This window comes from Notothenia rossii, assembly GCF_949606895.1.
Source record: "Notothenia rossii genome assembly, chromosome: 7".
NCBI classification, from domain to species: domain Eukaryota; kingdom Metazoa; phylum Chordata; class Actinopteri; order Perciformes; family Nototheniidae; genus Notothenia; species Notothenia rossii.
The window spans coordinates 65434527-65450257 of record NC_136905.1 but is presented as its reverse complement, the minus strand read 5'-3'; the positions used below and the strand labels follow the sequence as shown (position 1 = coordinate 65450257).

General features: G+C 41.1%; 1 protein-coding gene across 1 annotated transcript in view; it reads right to left on the bottom strand.

The window, feature by feature from the left end:
• Nucleotides 1-212: 212 nt before the first annotated feature.
• The window catches only part of kiz (kizuna centrosomal protein), a 22946-nt gene continuing 7427 nt past the window's right edge, over nucleotides 213-15731 (bottom strand). The window contains 8 exon segments of the mRNA XM_079692832.1: nucleotides 213-526; nucleotides 1811-1857; nucleotides 8735-8804; nucleotides 9412-9495; nucleotides 10762-10824; nucleotides 11272-11428; nucleotides 13261-13411; nucleotides 15366-15530. Coding sequence (XP_079548958.1) covers nucleotides 423-526; nucleotides 1811-1857; nucleotides 8735-8804; nucleotides 9412-9495; nucleotides 10762-10824; nucleotides 11272-11428; nucleotides 13261-13411; nucleotides 15366-15530 — 841 coding nt within the window. The 3' untranslated portion in view covers nucleotides 213-422.

Sequence of the window (15731 nt, the reverse complement as noted above, 5' to 3'; positions counted from 1 at the left end):
CAGAGTGGCCATTGTGCTTTGTCATTTCACAGGTGACTCACATCACTACACTCGAGCATGCTGGAGGTAGAGCACTCGGAGATGCTCGCGGCATTCAAAATGCATGATTTTCAGCCTAGTGCAAACAAATCGCTTTAAAAGATCAGTTTAATCTATTTCGAGCTGTTATTATGAGCCGGGAGAGTTGTTCAGATAAAGAGACTGAAGCAGGGTTAACATCAGAGTGTTGGACAACTCTTCACATACTTTACCCGGCGTGAGAGCTGTCAACTTTATTATTTGTTTTTACGATACAGTGCACATATGATTTACAATGCAGACCAATAAAAGAACGGTCAGGGGTTGATTTACTGTGAGCCAAACTGCCTGGAATTTTGGAGCGATGTAATGTAGTGCATTAAAAAAATATCTACAGGGAATTATCAGTCACTGAAGCTGTCGGTGTCACCGATGTTTTTGTTGAAAGTTTGAGGACGTAAGGCTGCTTCAATCTCCGAGTTGTTGTCATCCGAATCCCCCCAGAAATCTTCATAAAAAGGGAAAGGGAAAGAAAACAAGCTTATTATAGCAGAATGTTTCACCATCCATGCTTCACATGAGGAGTAACCTTTAACGTTGTCTACATAATTTCTTTATCCAGTCCTCTGTACACTCTCGCTATAAGCATTCCAGGATTTGAATACACTGCAGTTAAAGCTTACCTTGAGTTTAATTGAACACGGCATTATACTAAATTCGAAAGAAGATAATCTATTGTGCACTGATGTCAATAAAATGCACCCGGGTGATCTGATAATTGCCGCAAAAATCTAAACACAAATGTGAGGGTAGAACCCAAAATATATATATTAGGATCCAGCAACTTGAGACCTAATCAGATGTTTGTATTGTTTACCTGATAAGGAATTGATGTTTGTGTCTGTTTAGTCTTTATCAGTAAAGTAAAAGTTGATACGGAAAGTCCCAGTAAGACAGAATTCAAAGTGTCTCAAGCTTACTTTTATTGAAAAGTATTCCAGAGTTTAACAGAAGCACTGTAGAGACAAAACAAGGATTACAATCCCTTAAAAGCCCACGCGAATGATTGGACTGCTAAAAAGTGGGCGGGCTTCAGAGGACTGTTGGCTTCAAACAAGTTCCTTTTTGATAAAGTTGCAGATTGATTGATGCCAATATTATTGTTTGAAATTAGTTTCAGCTTAAATAAGCACACATTTTCTTTATGGTTTACATGAAGTAAAGATGATTGGATTTTGAATACAAATATTGGAAGAAATATATATATATATATTTTTACTTTTAACTAGACTCAAAGTGAAATTAGAAACATGTGGCCAATTGAAACCTGCCCCTGTTGAAGCAAAGCACTTTTATATATGATATATATTGTTTTGTTTTCAAGGTCTCCCTTGAAAAAGAGATCAATGATCTCAATGGGATACACCTGGATAAATAAAGGTTTGAAATGAAATGAAATGAAAATAAAGCAAAGATGTCATTGCAAAGAAATTAGATTCACCACTTGTGTTTGATGGTTTTATATAGAGCAGTGTTTAAGGTTTGATCAGTAATATCAGTAGTATTAGTACAATTTGAATATTCTTGCAATTTATAATACAATTTAGAGTGTTTCTGCAATCTAAGAATCTAGGCTTTCAGTAACCTGGATTAAATCAAAATGAAATGTTATCAAACAGTTGCCCTTCGTCTGAGGCTTAAAATATTTGGGAATGTCATGCCTGTGAACGCTCAAATATCCTATTAACCTTTTTCTGACACATGCAATTGAAATGACTTTCTCGATACTCACCTTTGGTCTTCAGAGTAGAAATATTTTTTGAGTTAGTCTTCTCTTTCCTGGAAACACAAAGACAGTTATTAGCCTTCTAGAGTTATTATCTTGCGCTTTCTTTGGAAATGAGCTGCTGCTATTTTACACCAGAAACTGTTAAAAAAAGGGAAAAAGCAGGCACAGTGCAGCTCAGGGAACTTCCTTGACTCCTATAATTGTGCTAAAGGACTTCCACAAGGCCCTCTTTATTCAAAAATAGTCCAGAGACAGGGTTACCAGGTTCCCATAGCTCTGGTGATATCGCTATGTAAATGTGTGACCTCCGAAAAGGCTTTGATCTACCTCAATGCATATGCAATAAGCCCCCCCCCCCCCCCCCCCCCTTTCACTTTTAAAGGCCTCCTCTTTAATTTACATCATCACAGAGGCTATTCAAAACCCCACAATATATCCTCATCATCTCTCAGGTTAGCATACAAATCCATATGGCTTATTTGTTTGGACCTTCATATACAGCGCTGTGATGACACTTTTCAGAGTTTTAAGCAGATGAGCTCTGGCAAAAAAACAAAACTGTTGTGTGGCGTGTTCCTCCATCTGCATCAATTCAAACCCATGACCCCTTTGATTGTCATCCTCTAAATCACCCTCATCTCCTCATCTCTCCCTCCTCTAAGTCTTGGCACATGTGACTGTACATTGAGTGTGAGGACCAAATTACACTGGCTGCGTTCCAATTGCAATCTTCTAAACTATATATTGCTGCTTTGCACCACTCAAGGTAGAACGCGAAGCAACTCCCATTCTTAACTGTGAACAGATTGCTCGGTGCTAAAAGCAATATACCATACAGCCCGTATAACCATTAGAAAATAACCTTTATATTCATATGCTGATAGGGCTTCCTACAGGACATTTGGAGGATTTTTGCATCTGTTCAGACAGCATGTTGAACCTCAGGCATTTAAAATGCTAGCAAATCAAAAGCAGAGGCTGTGTAAGAAAAGCTCCGCCAAAAAAAAGAAAAGAAAGACACAATGATGGATAATCAGAAAACTAAAGGTGCAGGGTGTTGTGTTTCATTGGAAGGCAGGATTTTGTTGGCCAAAATATGTGTATTTTTGTAAATGAGTAATCAAATCTTGGGAAATGTTGCAGACGGTAACTTTTTTGTGTGTCGTCTATTTTGAGAACAAAATGAAGGTTTTTGAAATGTTAAGAGTTTTTTTTTTTGATAGACTAATTTTGTACTGACTATACAAGACTAACAGATGGCCATATACAAATTATGATGATGAAAACAAATAATATCATGTACCGGTAAAACTAAATATATAGATCCTATATACTCTAAAAACTAGGATGAAAAGGGATGATATGTTGAGAGATTTTAGAACAAGCTAGGGGTGCAATATAATGTGAGGAATATACATGTATCTACATTTAAAAAAAACGAAATCCACCTGCTGTAAGCTTTCTGCTTTATAAACTGAATAAGAGATGAAGTAGAGCCTCTGAAGCACAACTAAAGCAAGAGGACTACTGCATCCATTTACAATTGTTAGGCAACATATCTGCACCAGTCCCTGCTGCAGCAAAAATACAGCAATAATCCATACGATTACTTCCTCTCCTTTGCCACAATAATAGCTGTTACGGAGAGTAAATTGGGCTTTTCTTTTCTTGAACTCCCTCCCGGGGATGGGAATGGTCTATCAGCTGTTCCACTTCAGTGAGGGACAGGACTGATTTCAAGACAGGGCTATTACCATAGAGAGCCCAGACTGGATCTGACCCCACCAATCTAATATTCCGTTTCCATAAACATTTATGCCAGTTCATCTTCTGCTGAGTTTCCCTTAATTGAGGCAAATGATCTGAATATGTAAGACTGGGCTGGCCAGTGTTTCACAGGCTCCGGTAGATAGAGGTGAATGTAATGTGTAAAATGATGCAAATTACAGCTATTGTAATGTCCTCTTTTTTTTTTTCTCAATGCCTCGCTCAGTCTCTTTCTCTGGCCTGTTACGATTCATATTGTTGTTTATATCCTGTTTTAACAGTTGCCTGTCTGCTGAGTCTACAATGAACCCTTTAAAATGGTATGATGAGTTTAACACACGTTATGTAGTCACTGCATTAGCTTAATCAGAACCTTGGTCTTGTTTTTGCTAATTTACACTACATGAGCTTAGTTAATCAATTCAAAACAGATTGTAAAAAGATAGTTATGCAAGGCTACTACTGAAGGGATAATTACATTAATACAAAATATAACAATCATATTACCGCATATCTCATAATGTATGCATTGGCAAAGATATTGGTATCATTCTTCGGGAATGGTGAAAAGGTGATTTTCTTTATAGAATAACACAATGACTGACTGGTTTCCAATTTCCAGTAAACCTGGAGATTAAAACGAAAATGTGGTTATTTTTGAAATTTTTCTTTGTTGCAATCAAGAGCAGCATGCCGATTCTACTTACAATTTTGGAGTATTTACTTCTGCAAGTATAACTGTGGTTAGTTTAGATTATGGTTTTAATTTGTTTCACAACATTGGCCTTCCCATAGCAGAAACAGCATGCTGTATTAGCCAGAGACTTTAGGCATAGAATGCTGCAATCATACATGTTGTTGTTGAATATGGAAAGAAATAGCACATGGGCAAAGACATCTTCATATAGAACATAATGTTCTATCAGACTGCAGTCTAAAGTAATTGCAAAGCAGGACCAGGAAGGGTTTCTGGTGAAGGATTTGACTTGTAATCCTAAACAGTCGCATTAGGAAATGTGAGGACTGACAGAGGAAATAATGCTTACCAAGCATTTAAAACTGTGTTGCACACAGATAGCGAGAAAACTGCTTTTATTTACCCTGGATTTTTTTTTTAAAGCTCCTGCCACCCACACACAAATGCTAATAGCACAATAGCACTTTTGCGCAGCGGTGCTTGTCTAAAGGTAAAGGGAGACCCATCACCTCATCATTCCCATCAACTCCTACTCCCATCCCAGCTATGACCCCACAGAAACATTGTTTAGGCTCCGTTTAGATGTACTCTCACGGGCCTGAATGGTAACAGGATATAGGCAGCGCTCAGTGTGGGCAAACAGTGAGACGCAAACTGTGAGTGCAGTGCGAGGGGGAACTCTCTAACATGTGAGTGCTCTCTGCTGGGCATGAGGAAGTACTGCAACTCAGAGGGAAGCTACTGAGGAAAAATATTTCTACACAGAGAGCTCTGCTCCTGACTGAAGGCTGTGTAGTGGGGACGGCTGAAGCAAAGGATAGATCCTTCATCTCATGTTCAGGGCTGCTCTCTCTTAGTTCACTAATTGGTTGCTTTTGTCTTAGTCCACTTTCATTTATTTACATGAATACTACCTTTTGAATGCCTTTTTTTAATAATTTCCAAGAAACACATGAGCACATCTCTTGTAAACACAAGTTGTATAGTGGTGATTTTGCAATATTCTTTGTGGAAGTACTGAGTACAACAGATCTGATTATTAAATCAAGTAGTCTTATTATTTGACAACATCATATGGGTGTCAGTCAACTAAGAATGTATTATGATAAGAGGAATACTTGTGTAACGGTTAGTCCATGCAACATAACTTCTGTTATTATAGACTGGCTTTTCCGTTGGTGTTTTAAGAAAGTAATTCGACCAAGTTACAACATCAATCAAAAGAAGAAAATGCAATTAGGAATGACAGCCTAATAAATGACTACAATACAACAATAAAGTTGAATTTGACTTGACTGCAGATATAAAAACTGGACATTATGTCAAATGTTTGCCCTTTTTTTCTCTTTTTTAGCAAAGTAACAGCTTATGCAGCTCAAGAGTAATTCCATCCTAAACCTAAAGGATATCGTTTATTTAAAAATAACCAATATAGCATTGAAAGTGTTTAAAATGTTAAATTGATATGGCATTATGTACTGGTTTGAGTCAGCCCATGTAGGACAGTGACCTCCTCTGGTTGGAGACTCTAAATGAGGCCTTCCTCAGTAGTCACTGTCTTTTTGGCCTGGTTGTAATCTTATTTCAAACTGAAGGAGATCATGTTATATATTGCCAAATGTAAAAAAGGGCAAATGACACGTATGAACCAAGTTTTCTGTTTGTTTTTCAGAGGTTATTCCAGACTCAATACTGCCAAATGCCTGACTTCAGCTCATCACATTTTGTCTTTTAAATAGTTCACACGTGTTTCCCATTTATTTACTTTTGGAGAACAGGAGTAAATCTTTCTACAAACTATCTATTTGACTGTAACCGTCTCTCTGTCTCTCTAGCTCCCCTTTCTACGTCTCCTCCCCTCCTTTCACTCTCTCTCAGCTCATGTCCCTCTCACCCCTCCATCCCTCCTCCCAGTGAGCTGTCAGAGATCCACACACATCACCTCCCAATGAGACAGAGAGAGAGTGAGAGAGAGAGCGAGCGAGAGCGAGCGAAAGAGAGGGAGAGAGAGAGAGGGAGCTTCTGATTTTGACATTCTGAGTGATTTGAGGTCGAATGCTTGAGCACATCCTGTTGTCCAAGGCAAAGCTGTAAACCACTAATTGTTGAGTCAAGGTTTTTGTCAAGCAGGCACTAGGCACAACAATCATCACACCGGCTGATGGCTGGAGTATTGTGTGTGTTTTTGTGTGTGTGTACATGTGTACGAGTATTTTTTCACGATTCAAGACGAAGGGGGATGACGGAGAGGTATTATAAAACTCAAAATAAAAACAAGAAAGGAGTGGCTTCTGAAATGCCTACAGTAGAAAGGAGCACAATGATTCTTTGCACGAGAGGAAGCAGTGGCATGCACTCGCGTACAAAGGGGAACAAGTGGTCTTTACATGGAGTGCAGCTGCTTATTAAGACTCACTCCTTCGTGCATTATTCCTTTCATCGCCACTCAACCACAAAGTGATTTTACTTTGCCACTCACAAAGACAGCAAAAGATTTCTAATGGACAAATCAGTCGCTTCCCCACGAGTTATAATACAATAAACAGCACATTCTATAAAAGTATCTGACTGAAAAACACTGTGTGGGAGAGAGCAAGGAAGAGGGGGATAGAGGGAGAAAAAAAGAATATGAAAGACTTCAATTCTCTCCAACGCCATAATAGTGAAATGAGCACATATAAATGTGTTAAGAGTATCTCTTTGCATCTTGTATAGACTGCATGTATTTAATCTGTAAAGCTTATTAAGGCCCTAGTCATTGCTATGCAAAGCAGCACCCAGTGCTTTTCTCTCGCTTTTCAGCCGAGTGCAGTGTTTGGCCAATAGGACTGCCCCCCCGCCTCTCATTCTGCATTCATAACATGCAACATTTGCACAATGTATCTCTCAAAGTCCCTGAATAGAAGGCCTTAATACTCATGTAAACAACTGCAAACCAATTACTTAATGAATCAGGCCCACACATAATGAGGAGCCTCACAAAGGGCTATAAATGCATTTTTTGCACCAAAGCCTCTGCTTTAAACTACAATCCCTCTGCTGTAGTCCAGGCTTAACTGGCAAATCATAATTATTGTCTGAGACAACAGAGAGGAAGCCATTTTTGTATTTTGAGTCCGGCTCCATCCTCCTTTTGATGAGACTCATCAGCTCGCTGACAAAATAAAGCAAATAATTAACAAGTAGGATGGAGAGGAGGGGAGGAGGAGGAGGAGCGGAAAACACAGGAAGACAGAGAAGAAGAAGGGGCGAATAGATGGAGAAAGGGCAAGCGAGACACACACAGAGAGAAGCAGGGCGAGAGCATGCTGCAGTGTTATGCTTCTGCTTAAGTGCAGGGCTTGCAGACCACTTGTGGAAGCAATAAAGCGCAAGAAGGGACTGTGGTAAGTGGAATGCTTCAATCTAAGCGTCCAGGAGAAGCAAAGAAAAGACAGGGATGAATGGTTGTATGACCAAAGAAAGGATTATGGTCATGGTAGCTCATGTCCTTACTAACCTGAGTGAGATTACAGTGTTAGGCATGTATCTACCCATTTGTCAAATGTACACAACCGCTGATATCATTCTGTCTTTCTGCAAATGTTGTTTAATCCCATATATTGCGGGCTTCCCATGCAAATTCAGACAGGAGGACAGGCACCATCTGAGAGGGTCTGTGTCCAACATTGGCTCATGTTTATTAAAGAGGGTGGTCACTGGGGCTGGCAGTGGCAGCTATGAGGGCCACAATAGAAGCAGCCCATTAGGCCCTTCCCTGGACTAATAGGCAGACTGGGAGTTGCCAGGCCAGGAAGATACAGACTCCAGCCCTTGTGTCAGCGTGGTGCCCAGTAATCACATGAAATCAGAGAAGATTATTCCTCATAACGTTTACCCAGCCATTACGACAGCCCAAATGGGTTTGCAGTGAAGAGGTGCTCGGAGGACCCGACGTGCAATTGCAGATTTGATGAAGTCGTGTTGATATTCAAATGTAGCTGTGCTGGTCTTAGCTGCCTTCCACCGAGCTATTTATCATTAGATCTTCTTTTCCAACCCACTTAGGGCTCTGATTTGAGAAGCCTAAATGCCTTTCAAGGGTGAAAAATGAAAGGCGATTTGTCCTTGTCAACACTTGAGTCTCCTTCTTACCAAACAGTCGTCCCTGGTTCTCTTCTTGACATGATCTATTTGCCTTCTGACAAACATCCAAAGACAGCGAAATTATGACTCCCAATTTATTTATTACAGGACATTTTGGTTTTTTGATTTCCCAAACCTGGCTGAACCGGGCAAACAGTGAGTGAGAGGGGGGGCTTTAGAGGCCTTTTGTCTTTGTAAGCGAGTTAATGGGTGGCGCCCCCTTGATCTTATGGAAATGAACAGGGAATTATGAGAGCGGCCATGCAAATGTACATCAACCACTTTGGTGTCTGGTGGCTCATTTCCTGTGGCCCGTTGAATAATAACAATGTTCTTACCCGGGGTAAGGGTCTTGATGTGAGGAGCGTTTGGCCCTCCCCAGGTCCTCTTCATGGCCATGATTTATTCCTTCAAAGAGCAAACAGGGGCCAGAAAAAAACATTTGATTTAGACATCTCATCACATAATCTACAATGCATATTAAGATAGAAACATACGGTGAAGCTTATGAGGGACTTGACTGTTCCCTGATGTTGATATATTGATACACCGTTATGTGAGGCTAAGAATACATGTAGGAGTCTGTGATTGCTAAAAATGTAGTTGATGAAAACCCAGCTTTGAAGACTAAAATGGACTTTCTCCCTGGAATATATTACAAGGGTTCTACATGCCAAATCTGACCAGTTCAATACAATCTGCTAGCCTCACTTACATTTCCTTGGACCCTGATTTATCACCCATTATTGTAAAAGGAACCTCCTGAATCTTCTGTAATAATAAGAAAAGGCCATCATAGAAGTGATTGTCCTGTAACCTCCTATGTATGTCTGAAAACTGAGCTGTTTGATAGTTTTGCATTGTAATTCAGTAGTTGTGATGTATCTGCTGTTATTACCGAGTTTGTAAAAATTAAGAATAATCAATAAACATATTGTTTGAAATAGACCTTCTTGACATAAGGCCAGTGTTGACGAGTCATTAGGCTCCTGTTGCAGTAGGCTGCATCTCTTACCTGAGAGTTCCTCCTCCTCCTCTTCAGAGCTCTGCAGCCTTTCCTGCATCGCTGATTGTTTAAGTAACTGATATGCTTTTGTCTCTGTTCAGGGACAAACACACAAAGTCGCTGTCAAATATTTGCTTAAAACCCAGGTTTCCAACTTTCAGAGGTTTCTGTGTTTGATGAGACAACACGCTCCAGTAGCTGACTCTTTTGGTGTCAGAGTGGCTGAGAACAGCTCGCTCAATCCGCTAAGCTGTTGATTCTAGCCTACGGTATGTAGCAACAGTTTCCATGAGACAGCAATCAGCATCTTACTGTATCTAAACAACCCCTGCCAGGAAAGGCAATGATTGATTTTCTGTTTTTAAAAAACACTCATAATTACTTTCACACTGGCACTCTAAAGTAGGTATCAAATTTTAAGAGGAGCTGGCACAAATATAAACAGAGCAGGAGAACATAATAAATCATGGGCTGTTGTCTCAATCATGTATCCAAAAAACACACTTACCAAATCAAGGGGGAGAGAACAATGGTGATCTTGTATGACCAAGTCCTGACTTTCTTTTACTTTGAATAATGCTCTAAATATAATATTATATGTGCATTGTTATGCCACCCACAACACTTTACAAAGGCATTGCTTGTACATGTAGTCTGAAAAAAACAACCGTTATAATAATAATAATAATAATAATAATGTCTGGGCAATTACTTTCAGTTCCAAGGTCATGGTATTTGATTGTGACATTGATGTTGCTCACCACAGCAAACCCCTTTTCCTTACAAAATCTTTAGTCATGTTTTCTTTCTACTGGCTCTTTTGATTAGGTCTAGCGTTTGGTAACTGGACTCATTTCGCTGGCTGTGCACCTTGGGGATGCAGACACATGAAACAGCCTGTGGGATATCTGATAGCTGAAGGTAATATACGGTCGCTTTACATTTCAGAGGTGCACACCAACTGCTTCCAGGATGCCTTCACATCTAGTATTTTTTCAAGTCCAGCCTTTTCAGGGCATTGTTTAGAAGATAATGAGAAGCGATGACAGATCTCTTGCGCTTCCCACCCTGGCCTCCTGACAATTAAAGCAGCCGCATTATGCCGGGGCCAGCGAATTATCAATTTCGCCGGAATGCCTCAGACCAGGCTGAAAACCTAGCTAGTGTTTTTTTTTCTTCTGGGAGATAATTAGAGAGAACTAGCACAGCTCTTCAGGTGGGACTTTGACCCTGGATTCACCTTGATCATCCTGCCTCAGCCATTGGGTGAAAAGAGGCCATTATTCACTGCAGTGGGAGGAAAACAAACCACAACATAAGGACAGTGTGAATGCTGGGGCAACGGCGATGCCTTTTTACCTCTAATAGGAACACTTTCCACAGGGCTTTCGGCCTGGCTGTCCTCTTCAGTACTTTGTAGTTCTGTAAGAAAGGGAAGCGCATAGTGAGAAGCAGTGGCAGGGAGGAAGGGAGTCTCGGATAGAAACGGGAATGGGGGGGTCTTTCTTTAGCTCTGAATAGAAGCCTGTAGGAAAACTGGGCTGTGAGGGATTAATAAAAAAGCTCTATGGTGAAATTAATTTCTTTCATAAAAGCGTAGTTCTCTGCATAGGTGGTTTACAAAAAAAAAGCAGTCTACATCTGTTCCTAGTAATGTTCTTGTTTTACATTGCTGTGCAAAGAAAGAGAGTCTTGGTGTTTTGAACATTAGGGGGAATATACTAACAGTAACACTTGGTGAAGGGAGAGTTTTTTTAATTGTCAGAAAATGCATTCCCCCATAATAAATAAACAAAATCCAGCATTCAAATGTGGTGGATAATTGGAATATGCCATGCTTTAAAGAAAAAAAAAATACATTTCAGTAACCTTGGATCTGTTGCTGCTGTACCGGCTTGGCGGGCGTCACATCAGCGTCCGCCAGGGGAGAAGGAGGACCAGAGGAAGGAGACGAGTCACTCTCGTCCTCCGCTGAGGGGCACTCCTCACTGGACCGGGACACAAGTGTCCTCAGCAGCACTTTGGCCTGTGAGCAGCACAAATTAAAACCACACTCTTAATTGTTCCCATTTTGTGAAGGAAGTGTCAAATTGAACTCTCGCCGATTAGGCAACTCATTTACTTTGGCCATGGCTGCTCGCACAGGAGGTGCAGCTGAAGCGCGTGTTCAAAGGCCAAGAGAAAATGACTTCAAATTCTCTCAGTCATTTAACTAAAAAAAGATTATTTCGCACACTTTCGCTCCCGCTTTGCCTCTCTCTTCTCATCCATGAGATTAGAGAAGCGCCTAAAGAATGCAATCACGCTGGCGTTAATGTGCAACACGTTCCACATATCTCCCCTCTTGGCTGAGGGAATTGAGACAAACTGCTCTCTTCGTCCCTCTCCAGCTCGTTTTTTTTTTATCTCCGGGGAGATGAGGATACACAATTAAGAGGAGCTGTTCCGGGAGATGAGGAGCATGGAGATGCCACACACCGATTTCCCTTTCTCTCCTTTTTCCCTCCCCCATATCAAATCGTGCCATCATCATCATCTCTCTTTTGTGATCAAAGACTGCCTCTCAGCCTCAGATGGCCATTTGCTACTTTTAATGAGCACTAATAGGGAGGGGATGATCAGGAGGATTTTGACAGTGACAAACTTTAAGTGCATTGTGAGTTGTTATCAGTAGGTCGCAGTGAAGATTGACAAAGTACATGCTTTCATTCTGTTTGAGGGGAAGAGAGGCAAACACATGCCAATCTGAGCTTGCCACTTGGTATTTGATGTTTCTGCACAATAAAAACTGTCTTGATCCTTGTCCCCGATATCAGTCTTTGTTCTTTTTTTTATTTATTTTTTAGTCAAATGTACCGTGGGTTGAGGGCTCTCGCGGACCCACTGCATTTTAAATATCAATGAATGCAACTGTTAGCACTTGAATATTCAAAGGGCCTCTTTGAGTGTGTGCATGCGAGCTGCATGCTCCCATTTGTCGGAGTAGCCAGGCTGTGTGGCATTACGTGAATGGACATTTCTGTTTGCTCTTGTGTGAGGAGAGTAAAGCTGTTGTATGTGGACAGAAAGAGAGCAGAGAAGAAGAAATCCAGGGAGGGAGGGAGACATAGATGGAGTAGATGGAGTGAGAGCGATAAAGGGGGAGAAAGATTTTCACTCAGGCTTTTCCTGATGCACTTGGACACAATGATGTAGATGGCAGTGCCTCTCTTGCTTTTGTCAGTTCATATTTTCAAGAGGCTCTATAGTGCGTCTGGGACACTGGAGCTAGATCTCCGAGCCACAAGAATCCCGACAACATTGGTCCTCAACTAAACGTATAAAACTGCAGATTCCTGACATATATAGATTTCAAGTATGAATATTAATTGTGATTCCTGTCTTTGTTTACTTGAGCATGATCTGCAAAAGGTCAATGAGTGGGAAATTATAAATAATCTTTGTGGTGAGAGTCCACATGGCTCCCTCATTCAATCGGACCCAGCTGATGGCTATACTTTTGGCTAATGCCGTATTAAAAGCAAGTGTTTCTCACATGAATACGCCACGTGAGATGAAAGAAGCCAAGCAGAGGCTGTAATTTGCGATTAGCGCACAGGTCAGGGTTCCCCTTCTGTCTAGGTCAACGTGTGGAACAATCTGATGAGTCGGCAGCCAGGGCTTGGTTTCAAACGCCAGGCGCCAAAAGCATGCAAAGAAATAAAAACAAGCCTATTTGGAAAGAAGAAAAAGGATGCATTCTACTCCTGGGGTCATATGTGTGTTAATGTCTGCTTGCTATTGGGAGTGGGTGCCTTGAAAGTGTGTGACCTTGTATTTGTGTGTAGAAGCAGCATGTGTATGTGCCTCCAACGCTACCTGGTGGCTGTAGGTGGCATGGCGCTCCAGCAGCAGCGGCGTGAACAGCTGGACCAGGCGCTCAGTGCTGAGGACACGGCTCTCCTTCAGCAGAAGGGCGTGCTTGAACCAGCGATCCCACAGCCGAGCGGCATCAGGAGGGAGGCTGGTGCTGGGGTGAGGGTGGGGGGAATTAGGAGAAAGAAAAACATAGGCTTTTCTTATTGAATACAGAGTGGGACATTTGTAAATAAGTTACAATAAAACCTCCTTACTGTAAAAGACGCTTTGATTATCGGGAAAATTGAGAAATAAGGATAGAGAAATAAGACGTGTTCTCATAAATCATTGATCATCCTCTAAAGGCTAATTGCTAATCATAACACTTTATAAGAATGACAGTCAACCCTGAATACACAGAGACTAACATAGCACCAGGTTGAAAACTAGATAAAAGGTCAAAGCGCCAATAGGCATCTCCAGAGGAAAGTGAGGGACACTGCTGGATGTGTTTCTTTGGATGGAGGTCTCGTGAAATCAATAGAGTAGTGAAGCAAAGCATGGATTTGGCTCAGAGTATAATTACTCATTATCCAAAGGACTGGAAGTCACAGATAGGGCATTTTAATTTACTCATGACATTCACCCGTGCAGTGTTGCCGCACGAGGTGACACCAAAGATGACCTTTATGTTTGTGGACAAGGGGAGGCTGTATCGAATTGTAGCGTGCATGATATCTTCAGCGACTGTTGTAAAGTGCGAGCCCTCTCCCCCACTGTCAGGTCCAGAAAATATTAATAAAATGCAGCTATCCTCTATTTGTCTGGAAAGTTGAATTCATTTTTTCCTGTAAGTCTGTTCTCTGTTTCCATGGAACAAATATATCTGTTGAACTGTGTAACTGTCAGACCGTTGGTATTTGCGCTCTACTATAACACTACTTATAAGGAGAGTTAAACATGTAATCACAAAACACATAATATACCGGGTTTCTGCAAGTTTCAATACATTTGTTTAAGGATTTCGTAAGACCTTTAAAGGGTAAGGAATGCAATTTAAGGCCTATTTTATACCAATTGTGGAGGGAAAACATTATGAAGGATAGGAAGAAAAGTCCCAGAATGAGTTGCAAGTAAACACATAAGCAATGTCAGAAGAGCTCAACTATGTCTTCATTGCCTTTCAAAGACTGATGTTTTGCCTTTTTTTTTGGAGAGGCATCACGGTAGCTGAAAGTGCTCAGATTATTTCTGACCGGACAGCACAATTGTGATAGGTGGATATTGGTTCCATGTTTAGTTTTGAACAGAAAAATCATGACTTTTTTCCCAAAAACACTGAAGCTAATGACATTTACTTCATAGTCCAAATGTTTTTGGTTTTGGAATTAAGAGGATTTAAAGCGGGCCTATTATGCTTTTTGGGGTTTTCCCTTTCCTGTAGAGTGTTATATAGGTTTTTGTGCATGTCAATGGTGTGCAAAGGCTAACATCCCAAAATGTCTTTCCCACTACTACTTTCCCCCTACTGCCTGAAGTTTACTTCAAAAACATAGTGACATCACTATGTAACACACACGTTTCTATTGGCTAGCCGTCCACCACATTCACATGATCGGCTAAGGGGCGGGAAATCTCTTAGTGGGTGACCAATTACAGAGTCGGCCAGCTAACCAATCAGAGCAGACTGGGTTCTGGTTTCAGACAGAGGGTGAAAAGAGGTTCTGCAGCACAGGCAGTATGAGAAGAATAAAGAGCTTTTTGAACATTAAAGCATGGAGACATGTCACAGAAGAGGCTCAACATACAAAGATGAACCTGAAAATGAGCATAATAAGGCCATTAAGGACAGCAAGAACCCTGCTATGCCCCAATATATTTTATCTTTTTTGTGTGTGTGTTTTTTTTTTTTTTTTCCTCAGAAGTCGTAGTTTGTTCCGAATGAAGCATAATGCACAGTTCTGAAGGTGAAAAAATTACCCGAGTAGTAGAGTTACACGAAACGATCAAACCTGACAATGCCATTGTGAACTTTTTATAGTTCCACAATAACCTGTGTCATTAAGAGAAGAAAAAGCACACACAACACGACAAGTCTTTAGTGTTGGATTCCCAGGAGGCCCTACCTTATTGCATTAGGCTCAGTGCTGGACTGCTGAGCATCCACTAGATCCTGAGGTAGCAGGCAGCCCTTTTCTGTGCTCCATGACAACCTCTGAAGCTCATGAAGGATGACTGCTCCACATGCTTTAAGGTCCTCGCCATTCACGCCCGCGCCACCGTTACAAAGGCTGTCCAATATATAGAGAGCAGTCAGCTATTGCCATGGAGCCCCACGGGTCAGGTGCACACAGAGGACATCCAACAGCTGCTAACACTCCACACACAGTAACAAGCGTGATCATACACATCAATGCACATGCACACAAAATATCCCAGGAAGAATAGACACTGTACTGAGGGTCATAACACACGATCGCCACTCTGGTTAC